The sequence below is a fragment of the Budorcas taxicolor genome, chromosome 19 (assembly GCF_023091745.1).
Source record: "Budorcas taxicolor isolate Tak-1 chromosome 19, Takin1.1, whole genome shotgun sequence".
Taxonomy (NCBI): domain Eukaryota; kingdom Metazoa; phylum Chordata; class Mammalia; order Artiodactyla; family Bovidae; genus Budorcas; species Budorcas taxicolor.
Window position 1 is genome coordinate 22445425 of NC_068928.1, and position 21145 is coordinate 22466569.

Here is a 21145-nt window from a genome sequence, read left to right on the forward strand (position 1 = left end):
ACCGTGCAGTACTTTCTTACACCATAAACTATACACATGTCCAGAGCAACTTTATTTATCATATTCAAAAGGTGAAAACCACCCCAAATGTCCATCCATACAATGGAATACTACTCAAGAATAAAAGACTACTGATACAAGTAACAGCATGGATGAATTTAAGAAACACCATGCTAACTGAAAAAAGCCAGACCTAAATGCACTATGATTCCACTTAAATCGAGTTAGAGAAAAAACTGTAAAACTATAAAAGGAAGTGGCTATCAAGACATGGGGGTGAAGTGAGGGGCTGATGAGCAAAGGAGTACAAAGGAAATTTTGGGGAAGTAGAATTGTTCTATGGTGGTTACACAACTGAACACATTTACTAAAACAGTTTTATGTGTAAACTAGGTATATTATAAAATCTTACTTCAATACCACTGAATTTTTTAAGGCGATTCTGAAGCTTAAAAAAAAAATACCAGAGCATATATGGTAATAAGACCATTAATTCATTTGTGGGAGCCTGAGAGCGTTCATTTGAAACATCCAATTTTTTTTAACCACAGCCATGGAAAAATGACTGTGGCAGTGTTTAGGAGTTAAGGGGTATCATTTCAAGCTCACTGCCACACTAGTTCTCCAACAAAGCAATTTAAAGAGTAACCTAGGGCTAAGGTAAAGGTAAAAGCTAAGGTTACTAGGTAAGGAATCCACCTGCCAACGTAGGAGACACTGGTTAGACCCCGTGTGCTCCAACTATGGAGCCTGTGCTCTAGAGCCAGGGAGCCACAACTGCCAAGCTCTCTCACTGCAACTACTGAAGCCCAAGCACCCTAGAGCCCATTCTCTGCAACAAGGGAAGTCACCAAAATGAGAAGCGCAAGCACCACAAACTAGAGTAGCCCCTTCTCCCCGCAACTAGAGAAAAGCCTGTGTAGCAGCAAAGATCCAGAACAGCCAAATATATATAAATTTTTAAATAAAATTAAATAAAAAGTAACCTAGCCACACCAACAAAGGACGATAATTCTTTTAAATTACAGAGCTTTACAACATTATATATGGAAAAACATTACTAAAATATCTAAAAATTGGGATTCCCCGGTTAACTCAGCAGTAAAGAACCCACCTGCAATGCAGGAGATGCAGGTTCAATCCCTGGGCTGGGAAGATTTCCCTGGAGAAGGAAATAGCAACCCACTCCAGTATTCTTGCCTGGAAAATCCAAAGGACAGAGGAGCCTGGTGGGCTACAGTCCATGAGTTCGCAGAGAGATGGACATGACTGAGCAACTAAACAACTATATATATCTATGCCACACTTTATTCACCTGTTCAGTTAATGTACTTTTGTACACTGACTTCCCACTTTTTAGCTATTATGAATAATGCTCCTATAAACATTCATGTAAGAATGCACACAAGTCTCTTGAACATATACTTAAAACTGAAACTATAAATAGGGTCAGCAAGTGAGGATGAGTCTAATATCTCCATAATCTCACCAACACTGGTTAGTTTCCTTTTTTTTTTTTAAAGTCATCCTAGTGGGCATCAAGAGGTACCTCAGATTTTGATTTGCACTTCCTTAATGACTAATGATGCTGAGTATCTTTTCATATGCTAACTGGTTATTTGTACATGCTCTTTGGAAAATATCCTTTCGATGCTTTGTCAGTTTTTGAGTTACCTGCTTTTTAATTACTGAGTTTAAAAGCAGGGAATCCCTGGTGGTCCAGTGGTTAGGACTCCAAGCTCCCAATGCAGGGGACCTGGGCTCAATCCCTAGTTAGGGAACCAGATCCCACATGCTGCAACTTAAAAAAAAAAAACAAAAACACAAAAAAACCTACATGCCACAACTAAGACCCAGGGCAGTCAAATAAATTTAGTTAGTTTTTAAAAGCCCAACACTACTCACAGCTCTTTGCCTTCAGAAATGTCTCCATTCCAGGAGGAATAAGACTAAGGGTAGCATGAATAAGAAGAGGAAAGAGCTTCATGATGCCGCTAGAAGTCTTACAACCAGTGCTTTGTATCAATTTGTGCAAATTATGACTACAGTGAAATTCTCATAACACTGGTGTCATCCTTAACACCTTTTAACACTTAGCATCCGTTTAACACCAGCAATAGAAACATAATCCTAACTACAATACACCCCCACCAAACCATGTGAAAACCCTATTTATCCAAAATTCTAGACTAGTCACACCCTTAAAACCTCCAACAGCAGAGGATTAACACTTGTATTCACATAAACTTCTCAAACACAATTAGCATTTCATGAAATCACCTTTGCAGCAACTATTTTTATCAATGAGATCTCAGCATTTCTTGCACGAAGGGAGGCTGTCAAATCTCTCTGCCGCAGATATGTTCACAATTTATGAACCAGAGAACAGCAATTTCATGATCAAATCACTATTTGTGGAGGCAGAGTTGGGTACATGAGGGGACTCTTGTACAATTCCTGGGACTCTTGATAGTTGGAGGGACAATGGGTAGCTGACTGAAAATCCCCAGTTACAGAAACCCTGAAATATGTAATCCTCACAACTCAAAGGACGTCTGAACCAAATACTAAGCTTGTTTTGTTCCAGGTCATTTCTCCTTCATTGAGTAGTAACAGCCTAGTCCATTACACTGAACCAGCTTGCCTGTTTGTTACTGACTACCCTGCTGTGTGCACTAACCATTTCAGTTGTGTCCAGTTCTTTGCGACCCCATGGACTGTAGCCCTCCAGGTTCCTCTGTCCATGGGATTATCCCTGCAAGAATACTGGAATGGGTTTGCCATTTCCTCCTCCAGGGGATCTTCCCAACCCTGGGATCGAACTCTTGTCTCTTATGTCTCCTGCCTTGCCAGGCGAGTTCTTTACCACTAGCACCTCCTGGGAAGCAGTAAACGCCTATATTACGTTCAAATAATATTCGCAACTAACAAGTCTATGGAGAGACTCATAGTATTATATGATCTGATCTTGAATCCTGTACATGAAATGACTAGTAAGAAGACCAAAACTCTTTCATAATACAAAGTCAAGGCATCTGGGTATATTCTGAGAACTTGGTATACCGTATTCTAGAAGCCTTATGGATTCATCTGCTACAGATTATCCAGAAGAGGCACCAAGTATGTGAATGTGAAGGCTATAGACTTGTCTTTTATATGGAAAAGTGACAGGCTGGTGGAAAAAAAAAAAGGAGGGGGGAGGAAATAAACCCCATCAAAGCAATCTGTAACAGAGGATAGAAAAGTGTCATTTTAAATAATAACCAGATTTGATTTCCAATGAAGAGCACCTTAGGGTATAGGGTATGTTTACAGAAACAGTCAACAGGGGAAAAAATCCAGCTCTTCCTTTTATCTATTTAAAAGACTAAGATGACCTACCACTTCACACCCCTTAGGATGGCCACTATTAAGAAACCAGAAAACAGGTGTTGGCAAGAATGTGGAGAAATTGGACCCCATGTCCTATTAGTGGACATGTAAAATGGTACAGTTGCTGTGTAAACAAGTATGGTGGCTCCTTGAAAATTTCTGAATAGAATTACCACATGACCCAGCAATTCCCCCTTCTCGGCAAATACCGAAAAGAACTGAAAGCAGGGTCTTAAAGGGATATATTTGGCTAATTTTTATAGCAGCATTATTCACAATAGTTAAAACACGGACGCAACCAAGTGTCCATCAATGAATCCATCAATGAATAATAGATAAGCAAAACATAGTATACACTTGCAATGGACTATTAAAAAGTAAGGAAATTGTGCAATATGCTACAACAGAGATGAACACTGAGAACAGTATGCTAAGTGAAAGAAACCAGTCACAAAAAGACAAATATTGTACAATTCCACTTATATGAGATACTTAAATTAGTCATAAAGTATAATATTAGTTGCCAGAGGCTGAAGGGAGAAAGTGAAGTTACTGTTTAATGGATAGTTTCCACTTTACAAATGAAAAGAATTCTAGGGGTGGACAGTAATGGCTACACAAAAATATGAATGTATTTATTTACCACCACTGAACTATACATTTAAAAATAATCAATATGGTAAATTTTGTTATTTTGTGTATTTTCTTTCTCTCTCACACATACACTAGCCCACACACACAATGAAGATAAACCAAGTAGCTCTGTCCCAAACTCTGTAGTCCCCCTTTCTCAATGAGAAGTAATCCAAATGACAGACATGATGATAATGGCAGAATTTCAATTAACTGGGGAGTGGTGAAAAGAAACGCCTCCATAGACCCAACAGGAGAATAAACTTAAGACAATAAATTTATTTCTAGCTTACACGAAGGCAAGCTTCCCAAATCACCATGTCAAATGGAAAGAATGCAAAGTTATTTCAGGGGTGATGCAGGACTATCATGGGGAAAGCCAGAGGGGAAAAAAGCAAAGTACCTCTGCAAATTGTAAAACTGTAAAATTCACCTTGTTGTAATGATAAAAATTCACCTCAGTAAAAATCTCTCTAGACCAATTTTTAATTATCAGGCATGGCTGTTTGAAATCACTAGTCTGGGATCTATCAGAATGTATTTTGTATGTATATATCTGAACTGAGGCGTTTACGCCCCCAAGATACATTAATATTTCTATTACACAGAGTACTTTTTCAAAAGAGAAAGATCTATTGTTAAATTAAAAGTAGCAGTGTAGGATCTGTACTTTTCAATATAATGCCACCATTTCCCCCTATTTAGCTTTTTTTACTTTACCACACAATGACTATTATCTTACACTTTGCAAAATAAAAATCTGAAATAAGGATAATGCAATAAAGAGAATCACCAACAGAAAAAGCCATTCTTCCCTAAATGAGAACAGCAAGAGGGAGAGAATAAATATTTCAAGTAATTTCCAAATTGTTGAGAAAAAGTTTTGTTTTGTTTGGCTGTGCCGCATGGTGTGTGATCTTAGTTCCCCCACCAGGGATCAAACCCACACTCCTGCTGTGTTAACCAGTAGACCGCAAAGAAGCCCCCAGTGTCAAACAGTTTAAGCAGTTTAGAACATTCTCATCTTATGATTATCAGGGAAAGGTAGGATATATGAAGATAAATGGCTCTTGTACCATACACAGAAAAAAAAATGTGTGTCATCTGGGCTAAAAGAGGGAAAGAGAACACCAGCAAAGGAAAATCTGACGTCTGCGTTAGGGGGAGGGAGAAGTTCCCAAATGAATAAAAAGCAGAAAACCAGACTTGTATCAGCAACAGTATTTAGAGAGTAGCTAGACTGAGGACAAAGAAAGAACTAAAAAGCCTAAGATGAAAGAGCTCTAGTTGGCCAAAGAGCTTAGTGTGATGAATGTCTCCCTTAAAATCTCAATACTTAGTTCTGAAGATATGGTTTAGAAATTAAGGAATGAAAAGAAGGAACTCCACCACAGACTCAGTTTGCACAAAAGGGGGGAGTGTTATACCCTTTAATTATTCATTCACATTGAGGCATGCCAAGAATGCAAAATGCTCTTCATATGACAGCATGTACATACTTAACCTAACAGCCAAAGGATGATTTTATTCATCTTTAGAGAATCTGGCATATAATCTTGAGCCAGATCAGCCTCCCCTAAGACTCTGGAAAGCAGAGAGGCCTGGATGTAATCTATTTAACATCTCAAAACTGAAAGTACAAAGAGAAAGTCAACATGTTTTCACACGAACTGCAACTGATAATTCTGTATTCCCAAAGGATAGAACAGGTGTGCTTGGGAACCAAATTATTCTCCAAGTCTCAGAGCCTTGACACAACAAAGGTTTCCTTCTCACTCCAATGTTTGGGCGAGGCCACCATCTTTAAGCTGTACCATTTGATACTTCAGGCTTCACTTCAGCCTTGGAACTTCAGTCCAAGAAGCAAGGGGAGAAACAGAAGAAATCAGGAAAGGGTTCGTCACTGCCTCTATACAGTTTGACAGACAAAAATTTCTGCTCACGTTTCACTGGCCAAAACAACTCACATGACCTCACTGCTGAAGTACAAGAGGCTGGAAGAAGCGGGGAGGGCACACCACAGTGACTCAATATAGCTTTAAAGAAAAAGCCAATGAAACCACGCTAAGATTTTTTAAAAACTGTCAAATCAGACATTACTTATAAAAGCATAGATATGCATTGGAATTACAGGCAATTAATTAATGCAGATAACAAATTCTGCCTATGGTTAATGACAACAGAGACAACAACTTAAAATTTCCCAAGTTAAATTGTTACTGTATTTGATAAAAAGAAGTTTCAGGTGTGTTGGGAAAAAAATTTCCAAGGTACTAAACCTAAGAGGAATTTACCATATACTGCAGATCTTTAAGTAAGAGTCACAGAAAATGACCAATTTACATAAGAAGCAGTCTTTACTCAGATACTTCTGATCTCATGAAACCAATGACAGTATTTCTATAGAAAGTTACCTTTGTGAGAGGTTTCCCTGGTGGTCCAGTGGTTAAGAATCGTCTTGCAATGCAAGGGACACAGGTTCAATCCCTGGCCTGGGAAGATCCAACATGCTCAGAACCCACTAAGCTCGTGTGTCACAACTACTAAGTCCAGGTGCTACAACTACTGAAGCCTGTTTGCCCAGAGCCTGTGCTCCACAAAAAAAGCTACTACAATGAAAAGAGTAGCCCCCACTCTCCACAACTAAAGAAAGCTTGCATTCAGCAACAAAGACCCACCACAGCCAAAAACATAAATCTATTTTTTTAAAGGAAGTTATTTATGTGAATGTCCAGGTATTATGTTGTTTTCAGATGATCTGATGGACTCATAACTTCTGTGAAGTTTCTATGATTCATTTCTTAGTAGCAATGACCATTAATATTTAGGAATATACAGACAGAGCCAAATTTTTTCTAAAACTATCCTTTTCCTGTGTCACAGTGACAAATACACTACTGGCACCAACAATTATGTACCATAGAGCACAGAAAAGAAATTTGATTTGGGTAATTTTAAGGACAGGTATTATCAGCTAACCATCAAACAAATTCAGTATTATCCCTAGGGAACATGGTTTTTGACAGAGCTATATTTTCATAAACCCATCAGATTAAGCTGGTTGCAAAATATATTCTCAGAAAAAAATATATATATATATATTCTCAGAAAGCAAAAGTGACTTATATTGGCAATTGAACATTAAAATCCCTGCTGAATTTGACAATTTAGTTTTACCACTAGTAATTCAGCTACGTCACAAAGTCTGTGATACATCACTTTATAAGGTTTTTTGCACTTTTATGTGTGCTTCCAAATCACTAAAGAGTTCTATGTGGTGCCAAAACACAACTTAAGATTTTACATTACTCAAAATAGTAACTCAGTCCATTGAAAAATTCTTAACTGGGAACTCCCTGGCAGTCCAGCAGTTAGGACTCCATGCTTTAACTGTCAAGGGGCTGGGTTTGATCTCTGGTTGGGAAACTAAGATCACAAACTACATGTTGCAGAAAAAAAAATTTTTAAATTCCAATAGTTAATGTGGAAAAGATCTAAAAACACAACAAGAAGCTAATGTGTGTAGTTTTAGGAGTCTTCTATCACTGACAAGTTCCTACAGAAATAAAAAGCTACAGTAATCACTAGTTATCTTTCATTAAAACTGACCAAAATTATCGACACTTATCTTACACGTATTAAGAAAAAAGTAATCTGAGTAAACAGTTTGGTCAAGATTTGGAAGCCAATCCTGGGATTTTTCTTTAAACAAAAGTTCAAATGGCTTAAAGCAGACAGAATTAAAAATGTGACATCTACAAGTTCATTTTCTGTTGAGTACCAGGAAACAAGCAGGATGCTGAAAACAAAATAGGGGGTCTGGGAAGACTCTCAAAGTGGTCTTATTTTATTCTAGTTATCATTTTCAATATTCTTGTCATAGCTACATATAACTTTGACCTACGTCACTCAACCTTTATGAACCTGTTTCCTCACCTACAATTTGGAAGATAGCCATCCCTTACTGGGTTATGAGGGTTAAAACGAGACTGCATCATTAACTCCCTGGCACCTAATAGGTAGGAACTCAATAACATGTTAAAATCCTTTTCTTTGTTTGCCTCTTGTAAGATTTAAAAACAAAACGGAATCCAGGAAGATGTAAGCACTTGGAGTGTTGACAAAGCACTTGACACAGTAATGAGCTAAATAAAGAACACAGAACTTAGTCTTAACGGCATCTAGAATGGAGAATCCTTTCCAAATGGTTTTCAATTTACTTCACTCAGATCCACCAGAGGAATCACTATCTTCATAAACAATAAGACTTTAAACTTCAAATGACTCCTCAATCCATGGGCTGCAGAATGTATGTTGTGTCAGCAGGCATGAAAACACCGTTAATTTCAGAGTGCATCTCCATCAGAGCTCTTGGGGGACCAGGTGCATTGTCAATGAGCAGCAATATGTTGAAAGGAATCTTTTTTCTTAAGCAGTAGGTCTCAACAGTGGGCTTAAAATATTCAATAAAGCATGTCGTAAATAGACATGCTAAACATCCAGGCTTTTTTGTTTCATTTATACAGTGCAGGCAGAGTAGATTTAGCATAATTTTTACAGGCCCTAGGATTTTCAGAAATCAAGAAATGAGCACTGGCTTCAACTTCAAATCACCAGCTGCATTTGTCCCTAATAAGCATATCAGCCTGTCCTTTGAAGTCAGGCACTGACTTCTCTCTTTTTCCAGTAGAAGGCTATGAGACATGTTTGACACTGGTCTTCAAAGTTCTTCCACGGTAATTCAGTAACAACTGCCCACAGAGGTAGTTAGCCTGATAATACATCTTTATTGGCTATCAGCTGGCCCTCAAGTTCCAACTGATGTTTCCTTCACCAACAAAGTAAATCACTGACTCCTAAATCTTTTGTTTCAGGGTCCACTTCTTGAGAAATTCAAGCTAAGAAGCTGCAGTTGAAGAACATCATCTATAATCCTTGATACAGGAAGTGCAGTCTGCAGACAAGTAACATCAGACATCAGCTGGCTTATGAAAAAGCAGAATCCCATCCACCATCACAACCCTCTGGCTATCATCTCTACTTAAAGAAGACCTCTGGGTGATTTGTGTACCAATTAATGTAAAATTCAATGGTCTATAAGGATTACTCTTTCAAATTTGCAGAGACCTACTTTATGACTGCATAATGCATTTTTATAAATGTTTTATTTGTGCTTGAAAATAATGGATATTTTCTTACAGCTGGGTATATATTTTATGTCCTTTCATTCAAGCTTGTTAATTGTGTTCAAAGCTTCTACATTTGTTTTTGTCTGCCTGACTTACCATTTACTAAGAGATGTTTACTGAAACCTCCCAATACAGTAATAGGTTTGTCACCTTCTTCCCATAGTTCTGTCAATTTTTACTATGTACACTTTGGAGCATTACGTGCATTGTTTCATACTCTTGCTGAATTAAACTTTCTATCATTACAAAAAATACACACAGAACTTAAATCTAGTAAGTAAAGCCTCTTGTATAATCTGGCTTCGTTTTTTTTTCTTTCTGGCCCAGACATTTCCATTGTTAGGCCTCATATGCTTCACCCCATATCGTACCTTTGATGATACATCTGAAGCAATCCCCCTCTCCCACCATCCAAATCTTATCCACCCCAACGAGTACCTCATCTATTAAAACTAGGAAAACTAAAAGTGAAAGTGAAGTTGTGTCCGACTCTTTGCAACCCTATGGACTGTAGCCCTCCAGACTCCTTCAACTATGGAATTTTCCAGGCAAGAGTACTGGAGTGGGTTGCCATTTCCTTCTCCAGGAGGAAAACTAAACTCCTAGTAAACTCCTTTATATTAGGTATCATAAATTATTTTATCATTCATTCACAAGGGCGAACATTCCTAAGAAATGTTAAATAAATACCTACTGATTAAAAGGTACAATGAAAGAAAAAAAGTACAAGAATGGTAGATAGGAGAAATCTTTAGGAATGACTGTGAAGAGGAAGAAGTGAACTCCTAATCCTATCAACTAATCAAAACATAGTATGAAAATACAGAGGCAGATACAGGGGAAAGTGACAGAAATCAATAAACTACATTAAATTATGGGGAAAAAATAGTCAGAGGTCCATCCATAAGGTATGCAGTGCCACTCAAAAATAAGAATTGACAATTTTTTTAAAAACTAGACAAAAAACTATGCAGTATTACCACAGAAATTTCTCATATTCTCAAACTCAGGGTATATATATATAATATGTATATTATAATAATTATAATTATATTAATACAATTATAATACTTATAATATTTAACTCTGGAAAAAAGGTACATGGTTGAATAACATACGTAATAACTTTTCAATGAAAGAATGTAGCATATTATGTATATATACTATAAATACATGTTTTAGGAAACTTTTTACACATCTCTGAAACCCAGATTTTTCTTAATCAATAGTATGTCATTATGTAGTTAGCATCTTTATTACTTTATGTAAATAAAGTAATACATCTTTTACAGTTGTAAAAGATAAAGGAAGAAGGACCGTATTAACAGTATATATTAACTGTTGGAAAGAGGAAAAACTGACTTGACTTAGCAACTGGTCAAAAGACCCACCTGAAAAGCCATCAACCAAAAAAACACATAAAGAGAAACGTTGTATCATTAAGTTCCTAGAGCTTCTAAGCTTTAGTCTCATATCAAGAATTTATAAACAGTAGTATTTTTTCATGCTCAACACTGTTTAATTTCTTGATTCCTTGATTAAATAAAATACCATGTGAACATACTCAATGGCCATATGAAAAAGCTAGGGATTGACGAATTAAGCACTAGTTAAGACTCCAAAGCTAGAAAGAAACAAAGACTCTCACAATGGGTAATGAGAAAGGAGACACTTCTTTAAAATATAAAACAGTAAGAAAAATTCCAAATTAATAAATGGAATTCTACTGATTACACTTAAGGAATCATACTATATAGTCTAATAAACCCAAACAGTTTCTTACAACTGAATTTTACTGTGCAGTGAAACACTGAGACCAATTCTTGTCTGGAAAGAACAATGAGGGGAGAGTCTTTCTAGATTCTCTTTATCCTTGACAACTAGCAAAAAAAGATGAAATTCCATTAATGTTATTTGCGGGGAAATGCAGGATTTTATACACCTCTTCTCCAAAATAATCAAAATACTCAGAGTCCCTCTGTTGCATAGTTCCTAGAGAACTATGTGACGGTGCTGCATTGAAAGAGCTGCAAATGCAACAAATCTGAATGCATTATCCTGAGCAAAAAACAGACCTAGAAAGGGGAAATAGGTAAAATCAGTTAAAGTAAAAAAAGCAAAACCAATCTCTGAGGGAAAATATTCACAGACACTCCCTCACTAATCCTGGTGCTTCCTTAAAAGTTGATGTCACTTGGGGTATATTGAGGCCTCACCTTGCAAGCCTTCCAACCACCACTCACACTACGCTAAATTATATAAAATAAATATAATTAAGTGAACCAGTAGCTCAGCTGACTGGAGTAAAACTGAAAGTTACAGACACAATCTCCAGCTGAAATTAATTTGTTTCATAGCTACTTTCGTCTCTCTCCACTAGAAAATATACTCAAACCTACATGCTATACTCTTCTGTCTTCTTCCTATATGAAAGGTAACAGCATTAAGCCAAAAGACTGTTCAAAGCAGCCTCTGAGTCATCAAATTAAAATGTAAGGAACAAAATAGAGCAGCTGGCTTGAACTAATGTTTACATACCTATAAATATGAAAGTGAGTGGAATATCAGCTTGGAAATGAAAAGACTAGCTGAATCCCAGTGATCCCCTACTGCTGTCACTTTTCCTAAAGCTCTTAATCTTTATCTGTAAAATGGGTAGTACCTTCTCTGCAGGGTTGTTTTTGAGGACTGAGATAATGGTAAGCACCTGCAATAGCTGCCAATAAATCACAGATGGTATTAAAATAGAATTTTACTATCACAGTCTACGAAAATAATTTTTGAGGAAAACTTTTGTTAATACCACTTAACTCTAGTTAATTAATGAAGAAAAAATGTAGCTTTTTACAAAAGTCTTTGACATGGGACAGGAACCAGCACCAGATATGATGATGCCTTACAATTATACCGAACACCAGTGCTGTTATTTACTAACTCAAATTAACTCTTAATTACACATGCTAACAGAAGAGTAATTCTAAAAAGCATTTATATAGGGACTTTCCTGGTTGTCCAGTGGTTAAGAATCTGCCTTGCAATGCAGGGACACAGGTTTGATGCCCGGTTGGGGAACTAAAATTCCACACATGCCACGGAGCAACTATGCCCATGTGCCATAACAACTGAAGCCACAACTACAGTCCTCTCACTCCGACTAAAGGTCCCGCATGACACAAAGATCCCATCCTGAGTGCTGCAACTAAGACCTGTCTCGGCCAAATAAATATTTTAAAAAATAAAAGCATTTATACATTCACAGCAAAATAACTCCCTTGAAAGGACTTTTTGTCTTTTGTTTACTGATGAATCCCAAGTGCCTAGTACATACTCTGAATACTAAGGCTTTTCAAAACAATAATCTTGACACTCAAATGTGTACCATTTTTCTTATTCACGCACCAGCCTGAACAGAGAAGCCTCTCACTCTAAAATTAATTTTTACCTTCTCTTAAAAAAGGAGTAAAAAATTTTTAGCCTTGGGAATTCCCCTTTCACTGCCAAGGGCCTAGATTTGATCCTTGGTTGGGGAACTAAGATCTGATAAGCCATGCAACTGGTCCAGTAAGAAAAAACTTACCCTTTAAAAAATTTTAAACATTCCTAATTAGTTTCTGGTAGGTAGATAAACAAGACATCCTTTTACAACGATTTTACAATTTTGACTGCAGAAAGGTTCTCTCTCCCATTAGTCTCAATATTGATGAAGGGGGGAAAAAATCCCTCTTACTCTACTCAAACAGATTTCTCCTCTCAGAATTTAAGATAATCCCCTCAGGCACGCATAACATGTCTATCTGTAGCAGAACCAAAAAGATGAGGTGAAGAGGAGGTAGAAACAGAAAGACTGGGGAAGTAAATGACCAAAGGTACAAAAGAGCTCAAAGTCTAAATCTTTCCATAACTTCTGCAAAATTTCACACAAATCTTAACTTTCATAGTAATGTATTTTTATTTTATTTGGCTGCCCCGGGTCTTAGATGTACCACGTGGGATCTTTTAGTTGTGGCATGTGGGATTTAGTTCCCTGGTCAGGAACTGAACCAATGCCCCAAGCATGGGAGCTCAGGGTCTTAACTACTGGACCACCAGGAAGTTCCCAGCATTAACTGAGGGGGGTGGGGGGGGGAGGAGTCTACTCTGCATCAAAAAAATTTTGTAATAATACCTTTTGACAAACTTATAGAAGCAAAATCATAACTGTCCTACGTGATATTTTCATAGTCAAAGGGCGTATGTTTTGAAATTTTCATGGTAATCCTATCAAAATGTTTACTAATTTATAATTTAGCCCATTATGGGCAAAGTAATTAATCACACAAACTCTTAAACAGGACACATTTCTACAACACAAAGGAAGTCACAACAGCCATTCAAAGTCCTACTGTATCTTCAAATAGCTAACCACCAAGGATTTAGTAGTATTAATTCATAGCTTTCTTTTATCAGAACCCATTCACTGCCCAAGGCTTACACTAAGCCTTTACAATCACTTCTCATGAAACTGGTAATAATTTTTCCTAGTCAGTAACCTGAGATTGTTAACATACAAATATTTTTAACCCTGATCTATTTTTTTTTTAAACTATGGAACCCTTCATCCCAAACCCATACACAACAGGTATTGTATTTGCTAGGTAGATCAGTATATCCTCCTGGATATTAACCTGAAATTAATATCAAAGAACTGCCAGGAAGTCCCTCTTACTTCCCTGGCAGTCCACTGGTAAGGGGCACAGGTTCCATCTTTGGTTGGGTAATGATCGCGCATGCATGATAGGGCCAAAAAAGAACTACATGTCAGCTCATAATGGCCAAAGAGCTTTATATCGCTTGAGAATAAATTTGGACAACCTTCATCTTCTGGATATGCAATTTTACAGAAGAATTAAGATTAAGGATTTTCTTTTGAAAACCTTTATACAAATATAACTTGGACACCAAATCCATGAGAATACAGTTGCTAAGTATAACTCAAGAAAGGTTATTCTCTAATACATATGTATGTAGTTCTGCAGCAAAAACATTCACATCATCTCTGACAATGGGTAATACAAAGTCTTCATAATTAATACTACCTTATAATTATACACTGTAGTGGTTCAAACCCCCACAAGTTCGTAACACCCTGTAAATTAGCAAGCAAGGTAGACACTATTAATTTCCATTCTACAGATGGGGAATTCAGAATGATTCCAAGGCCTCTGCACTATACCACATGTGCCAAAGTACGAAAGTCATAATTCTCATAGTAATGTGTCTCCTTGAAATTTTACACACAGTTTAACAAACACATTTCATACTGCTTTAGCTAGATAAAATCCTGCCCTAATCACAAATCAATAACCGATCTACCCAGCTACTCTAATGGACCACTGGAAGAGGGACAATAAATTCAAGATTAAATTTCAAAAAAGATAAATCAGCATAATGATCATGCTTTCTAAACTATTCAGGATCTGGTGTTCTAAACCTAACAGTCATGACAAGACTCAGGTGAAGACTTTAAAAATGTTATTTGGGCGACTTCCCTGGTAGTCCAGTGGCTAAGGCTCTATGCTCCCAATACTGAGGGCCTGGGTTTGATCCCTGGCCAAGGAACCAGATTCCACATGTTGCAGCTAGGAGTTCGCATGCTGTAACTAAAGATCCCCTCTTCCACAACTAAGACCTAGTACAAACAAATAAATCACTTTTTTTTAATGTTATTTGGAGGAGAAAGTTCTGAACATAAGACAAATGCTGCTGCTAACACCTAAGGCAAGTATTTTTATACACAAGTCTAGCTCAGAGTAGACATATATAAAACCAACACACTTGGCTTTGACACTATCAGTCAAATTGACTAGTTGGTATGCCAGCAAGCTCTATTTTCAGCAACTACCATATCCATGACTTTTCTAGCTCCTATTTGGGGGAAAGGGGACTGAGAGGAAGAAAGCTTTCACTTTGCCTTTCATTTGTCAAATGTTCTGCCAAATGATAACTTCACTGGAAAGAAAACCAATATTATTGGGGTTCAGATCTAAGATCTTGGTTGGTGGCAGAGGGATGGACAAAGCTTCAGGAACTTTCTCAATGAGACAACTAGCAGCGCAGCAAGAAATGGTCTTAAGTAGGATGATCACAGTATTCCCAAGTGGCTCAGTGGTAAAGAATGCACTTGCCAAGGCAGGAGACACAAGAGATCTGGAGTTCAATCCCTGGGTAGGGAAGAAATCCTGAAGGAGGAATTAGCAACCCATTCTAGTGTTCTGGCCAAGAAAATCCCACAGACAGATAAGCCTGATGGGTTACAGTCCCTAGTATACCAAAAGAGTTGGACACAACTGAGCGCACACATACACACATATACACAAATGCACACAGGATGATCACAGGTCAAGTTTGCAGCTCAAGACAACCCATTTCATCACAATTATGAATTTACATCCCTTCATTCTCAAGGTATCTTGATTTGGATTATAAATTATGATGACCCTTTTATTATTATGGCAGTTGTTATCACAACTTAGTAAACTTATATGAACTTCTGAAACTGTTCCTAGGAATGTGACCCGCATGAATATTTCATGAGCTCAAATAGTAAGTTATTTGAACCAAGTTGTCAGCTTCGATGTATCAGTATGTAACTGTATCAAACTGTTAACTGACCATTTCAAAACAGTGAATATATAATTTTGTTTCTGTTTCCCACTACCTCTTAACAGATTCTGTTTGACAGCTAACTAAGCTACTATTTGCAACATTTGTGAATCATTTGCCAACCTCTCTACCCTGAGATTTCTGACTATGTCATTAATTTAAGGGTTGCATCCATTACGACTAGGGTGAGGGGCAGACACCTTTTAAAAGTACTTTATAGAAATGCATGGCACTAAGCTATATCCCAGTACAGACATTGTGATAAACCAAAAAAATTTTAATACCAACACTTAAATTACCTACAATCTCTCACTGTAGCTTCATTCACTGTGCCTTGTTTTTGAAAGAAAACAAAAGGTTACAATGGATATTAGTCAAGTCACAGATAACAAGACATATTATGTGAAGTAACTGCTTAAAAAAAAGAATACTCCCTTCCCCCACAAGGCACCACCTGATTTAGTTTCACATAGGTCTTTTGTGAGTGGCTCAGGAGAAATAAGAGTACTGGCTGGTCTAAAGGTCAGACAGACAAGTTCTGGCTTTGCTATACACTTGCCAAATAGTCATGTGATATAGAAAAAAAAATTATTTTTAATCACTAAATCTCAAAATTCTCTTTCGTGGACCATAAAATATAAGTAACATTACCTACATCAGTATTACATGAATTACAAAATTTAAAATTTTAACCTTTATCGTATACCTGTCATTACTGTTTAAATACACACTTTACTGATATATAAGGCTGAAAACTTCTGCAAAATAGGCCTTACAGAACTTCAAAGGAAAAAATAGGTGCTTTCAGATCAACTTCTTAAAGTATTTGAAACTGATTTGTAAAATTAGATACATTAATTTACTATGATAAAATTTCACTTGCTTTATCAGGTTTCATAAAGTCAAGAAATTTTTAAAATATTTCATACTTCCTTGACCAACCTATTAAACAACTATGAAAAGACTGCTTGTTTGTATGGGCTTTCAGTGGGTTTGCTTGTACTAAAATCCAAAATTCGCTCAGTTTAATTGTGTTCTTCCTCATGCTAGAATTCAAATTGAGACCTTTTCATACAAAGGTGAAAAAAGTGCCTAGAAATGCCCACAGTAAGAATTTACCCTATCACCATCTCAAACTGCAAAGATTCATAATTTCATTCTATCCCAGTTTTGTAAACCAACAAAATAGACTGAAATAATGTCCAACATGCACAATACTGTACTGTGCACAAAAGTATCACAAAAGAGCAACTACTTTAAATACAAAAACCAAAAGTAGGAGTAATTTTCTAACTGCATTATCCAACTCTGTTTATGATTAGGTAGGAAGAAAAAACATATTCAATAAAGTTAGTTGAAACAGCAACAACAAAAATTACTTATAGTCAAAAGATTGATAATTAGCCTGTGCTTTTAAACTCATTACTAAGTTAATTTACCCACCCTTTTTCCCTAACAAGCTGGACATTAAGGAGTTGATTGAAAAACTGCACCCCACCCCTCAGAATAAGTCAGAGATGGGGGTCTGGTGTCTTAAAAGGGGTGCTCTCAAGCACTCAGAATAGATGCACTCCTGGTATTGCAGTCACAGACTGAATCAAACCTAACCCATCAAAATTTTACCCCTACCTCATGTGGAGCTAATCATCACAGGGAGAAGAGAAGTGAGGAAAGGACAAAGCCAGCAACTACCCCCACAACCCAAATGTAGTTTATGCGGACCCCTCTATTCTCAAAAAATGTAAAAAGTACTCATTTCCCCACCACTATCCCTCATATGGTTCATTTACATGATGCAAAGTTAAGACTTCAGGAATGCTAAAAGATGACCCGCTTAATATGGCTATGAATGATATAAAAACTGTCCCTGACACTACTGTTGTTATGTAACAGAAGGCTAGATTTAATCTTGAAAGTCGACCGTCTCAGCCCCAAACTTCTGTATTTTTTTCTGTCTGCAATTTCAAACTGTCCTTTTCCTGAAGGCAGCTTAGTTCGTCCTCCAGTACCATTAAATAGTCTCTATCAATCGATTCCAATTCTCCAAAAAGTGTAGTGTTAGGTTCAACATAATGTGCAAAATAAAAACATAAAGTACTGCAGAAACAAGAAAAGCCAGTATTTATACCCAACTCCTCCAAACCAAATCATCAAATGTATTTTTCACCTTCCCCATACTTGATAAATTGTTTGATAACTAAAACCACGGAATCATTTTTTGTTACCACAAACAAAACTGAATTATTACACCCAATTAAGGAATGGACACAGGTACAGACTGATTCCTAATGACTGTCTTCCTCTTCCTTTCCAATGAATCCCTTCCAATTTTGTGCCCAAAAATCAAAGGAGTTCCGCTATCTGGTAGATCTTATATCCCACCCGCCCCCACACCACCTTTTGATCCTGAAGGACACCTCTAACATTTAATCAACGTTAAGGATGTGGCTCTACAGTCCTGTGTTGAATAAGCAATTAAGCCTTTGGTCAAAAACGCTCAATACTCAATTCCAAACTATGATTTCACACTGAACTGTCACTTACTTGGAAGCTACCCAAACAGTTTTTAAAACAAGTTCTTAAAAAAAAAACTTTCCTTTCTGGTGATCACAGCAGTTTTACTCAGAGACTAAATCCCTACAGAAGAGAAAACATTCCAATATAATTTCGAGTTTCTTCCCAAGGGCAGTGATAGATTAAGAGGTGAACTTATTTGGGGCAAGAGAAGAAAAAAACTTTCATTACAAACACACCTACAGCTGTTTTGACTTTTAAATACCGAAATAAAGACAAATCTGACCTTGAGCTGTACTTCCCCATCATATCCCCCTACGACTCCTAACAAGAATCTTGTTCAATACAAAGAGCAATTTAAGGATTTATGAAACGAAATTTAGAGATCTTTACTCAATTTTGAGTTCGAGGTCTTTCCTCCTAATTTTCAAATTCCCGAATCCTAATGAATGACACACATGGACTAGCCCTGAGGCTAATCACGTGACCAAAGGCATTCAAGTAAAGTCCCCACGCAGCATTTTGAAGTGGCTTAATTCAAGATCAATGACACCTGAATCCAGCCATATCTCATCCCACAACAGTATTAAAAACATAAAAACCATATATATGATTTTTTGTTTTGATAATGCTAGTTTAACGGATGTGGAGTCAATTCAAGTACCAAGGTCCAAAATGGGGGGAGGGGGACCCAAGTCGGGAGGGGCAGTTTAAAAAAGCAGCAGTTTGGGACCGACCGAACAGACACAAGGGCCATCTCAATCAATAAAGTTCTGAAAAATGACTATGGCACCTTTAAAAACAAAGGAGCAATGAAAGGAGAAAAATTGTTCAAATCTATACATAAAACCGTTTATTAAAAATGGAGGGAAGAAAACAGGATCTGCCGAGATCCCTTACGTTCTTAATAGAAAAACCCAAGTCGCTGCTGAGTACCTTGGGACTGGTAAAGATCCCCAACGAAGGAAGAACACACATTCTAAGCCAGGGGAGTCAACCGAAATAGCCACTAAACGTTATTTGAAAACACTTTATTTTTCACCAGGTCATTCCATTTGTCATAATGCTGCGTATAAACAGGAAAGTCACCATTTTTAAATACCGGTGGACTGAGGCACAGGCATGGGAAAGGCACCGAGAGCGAGCCAGGGGCTCCTTGTTTCCTGTTCCACGTTCTACAGTTTACGGAAAATGCTAACAGAAACTTCGAGCTCTCCGGGCTAAGTCTGAGGAGAAGGAGCGTGAGGGACGTTTCTCTAGAGCTCCCTAGAAAAAGGCGAGATTGAACGGGAAACCTAAAAAACGCCACTACAAGGTGTGCCGGCCTAAGGGAAGGAAATCCGATCGTAGCATCTCAGCTGGCCTCCGCCCAAGGATGAACTGCAGTGATTCCCACTCTCTCCCTCCTCCCCCGACCCCCGGCTAAGGCTGCCCCCCACCACAAGCCCGGAGAAGCCCTCGGCTCGTAAGGGTCCTCCTTTGTGAGACTCCACAGCCGCCGCCCCACATTGGGCCTCCGGGGAAAAGCCACCGCCCCCGCCCGCCATATTTCCCTGAAAGGCGCCCGCGCTCCAGCTCCCGGTTGCCACTCTCCCCCATGTGGCGGGTGTTTCTTCCTTCATCACGCCACCCAATTGTTCACCACGTCCCAAAACCGGCCCAGAAGCTCCCCTGGGGATTGCTCGCCCGGAGACAGCACCCGCCATCTCCTCCCCCTCCCCCGCCCCAGGACTCGCCCTCCCCCCAGCCGCCATTTTACAACCAACTCCTCCACCCCATGGCCTTGGCCTCCTAGCTCTCCTGTGTTTGCAGATGAGGACGCCCAAGGGGTCAAATTCCTGGGCCTGGAGCTTCCTACCGCTCTGGGAGCCCACAGGCTATTTCCTGCTTCCCGAATCCACGTCCCCGGGCCGGGCTCGGCGATGATGCCGCCATTTTGTATCCCGCTCCCGGCCTCTGTGGGCGGCGGCAGAGGGTCCGAGAATTCCAGCCCCCCGTTGCCCCCGCAACTCACCGTCGTATCGCTCAGCCTGCTCGGCCAGCTTCGCCTGGTACACCAGATCCTCCCGATCATCCATAGCGGCAGCGGCTCCGGCAGGGTCTGCGCGACGGATGGAAGCGGATAGCGTCTCCGACTCTCAGCCTCTCGCTCCGCGTCCGGGCAGGAAAAATGGCGGCGCCTCAATCCGGGACTTCCGCCTGCGCACGCGGACAACTGCTCAGCTCTATGGCAACCGCTCCCTGGCAACTGGCGCGGGGGGCGGGTCCGGGTGCTCCGCGCCCGAGGACGTTGGAACCAGCTAGCCGCGCCTCCTCCGAGAGCTCAGCGGCCGCTTGAGGCGGGAACTGCTTCTGCGGGGAGGGAGAACGCCCCGAGGGAAGGAGGGAGGCCAGGTGAGGCCGGCCTGGACCGCTCCAGAAGACAGTGAGCGGCAGAGCCTGGACTGCGGGCAGAGAAACCAGAGGCTGTGAAGGTTTTTGTAATGACAAGCCATCCTCTCTGAAACTGACTCCGCCTGTTTTCTCAGCCAAGCTCAGTCCTGGGCCTCATTCAGGGCCCTGCTGTAGCTGATAAGGGAAGGTCCAGTTTTCACACTTCACCTTCGCACTTTGCAGTCTTTTTCTGTTCCTCTCCCTTGGCCTTCTTTCCCCCATAGGCCCGCCATGGGGTAGGAACAGAGAAGTTCTTAGAAAAGTCTGGTCTGGAGTCCAAGGTGCAGAAGAGTAGGGCCGAGATCAGAATGAGATCCAGGAGGCAGGAATGGGAAAGAATCCATTGGTCTGTACTGCTTCCC

At 39.0% G+C, this 21145-nt stretch overlaps 1 protein-coding gene across 2 annotated transcripts in view; it reads right to left on the reverse strand.

The window, feature by feature from the left end:
- YWHAE (tyrosine 3-monooxygenase/tryptophan 5-monooxygenase activation protein epsilon) overlaps positions 1-20531 on the reverse strand; it is a 33816-nt gene extending 13285 nt beyond the window's left edge. Inside the window, exon 1 of one of the 2 annotated variants that reach the window (XM_052657131.1) lies at positions 20365-20531. In XM_052657131.1, coding sequence (XP_052513091.1) covers positions 20365-20428 — 64 coding nt within the window. In that variant the 5' untranslated portion in view covers positions 20429-20531. The remainder of the gene's footprint in view (positions 1-20364) is intronic. The other variant, XM_052657132.1, reaches the window with a different exon arrangement.
- Between the last annotated feature and the right edge of the window lie 614 nt (positions 20532-21145).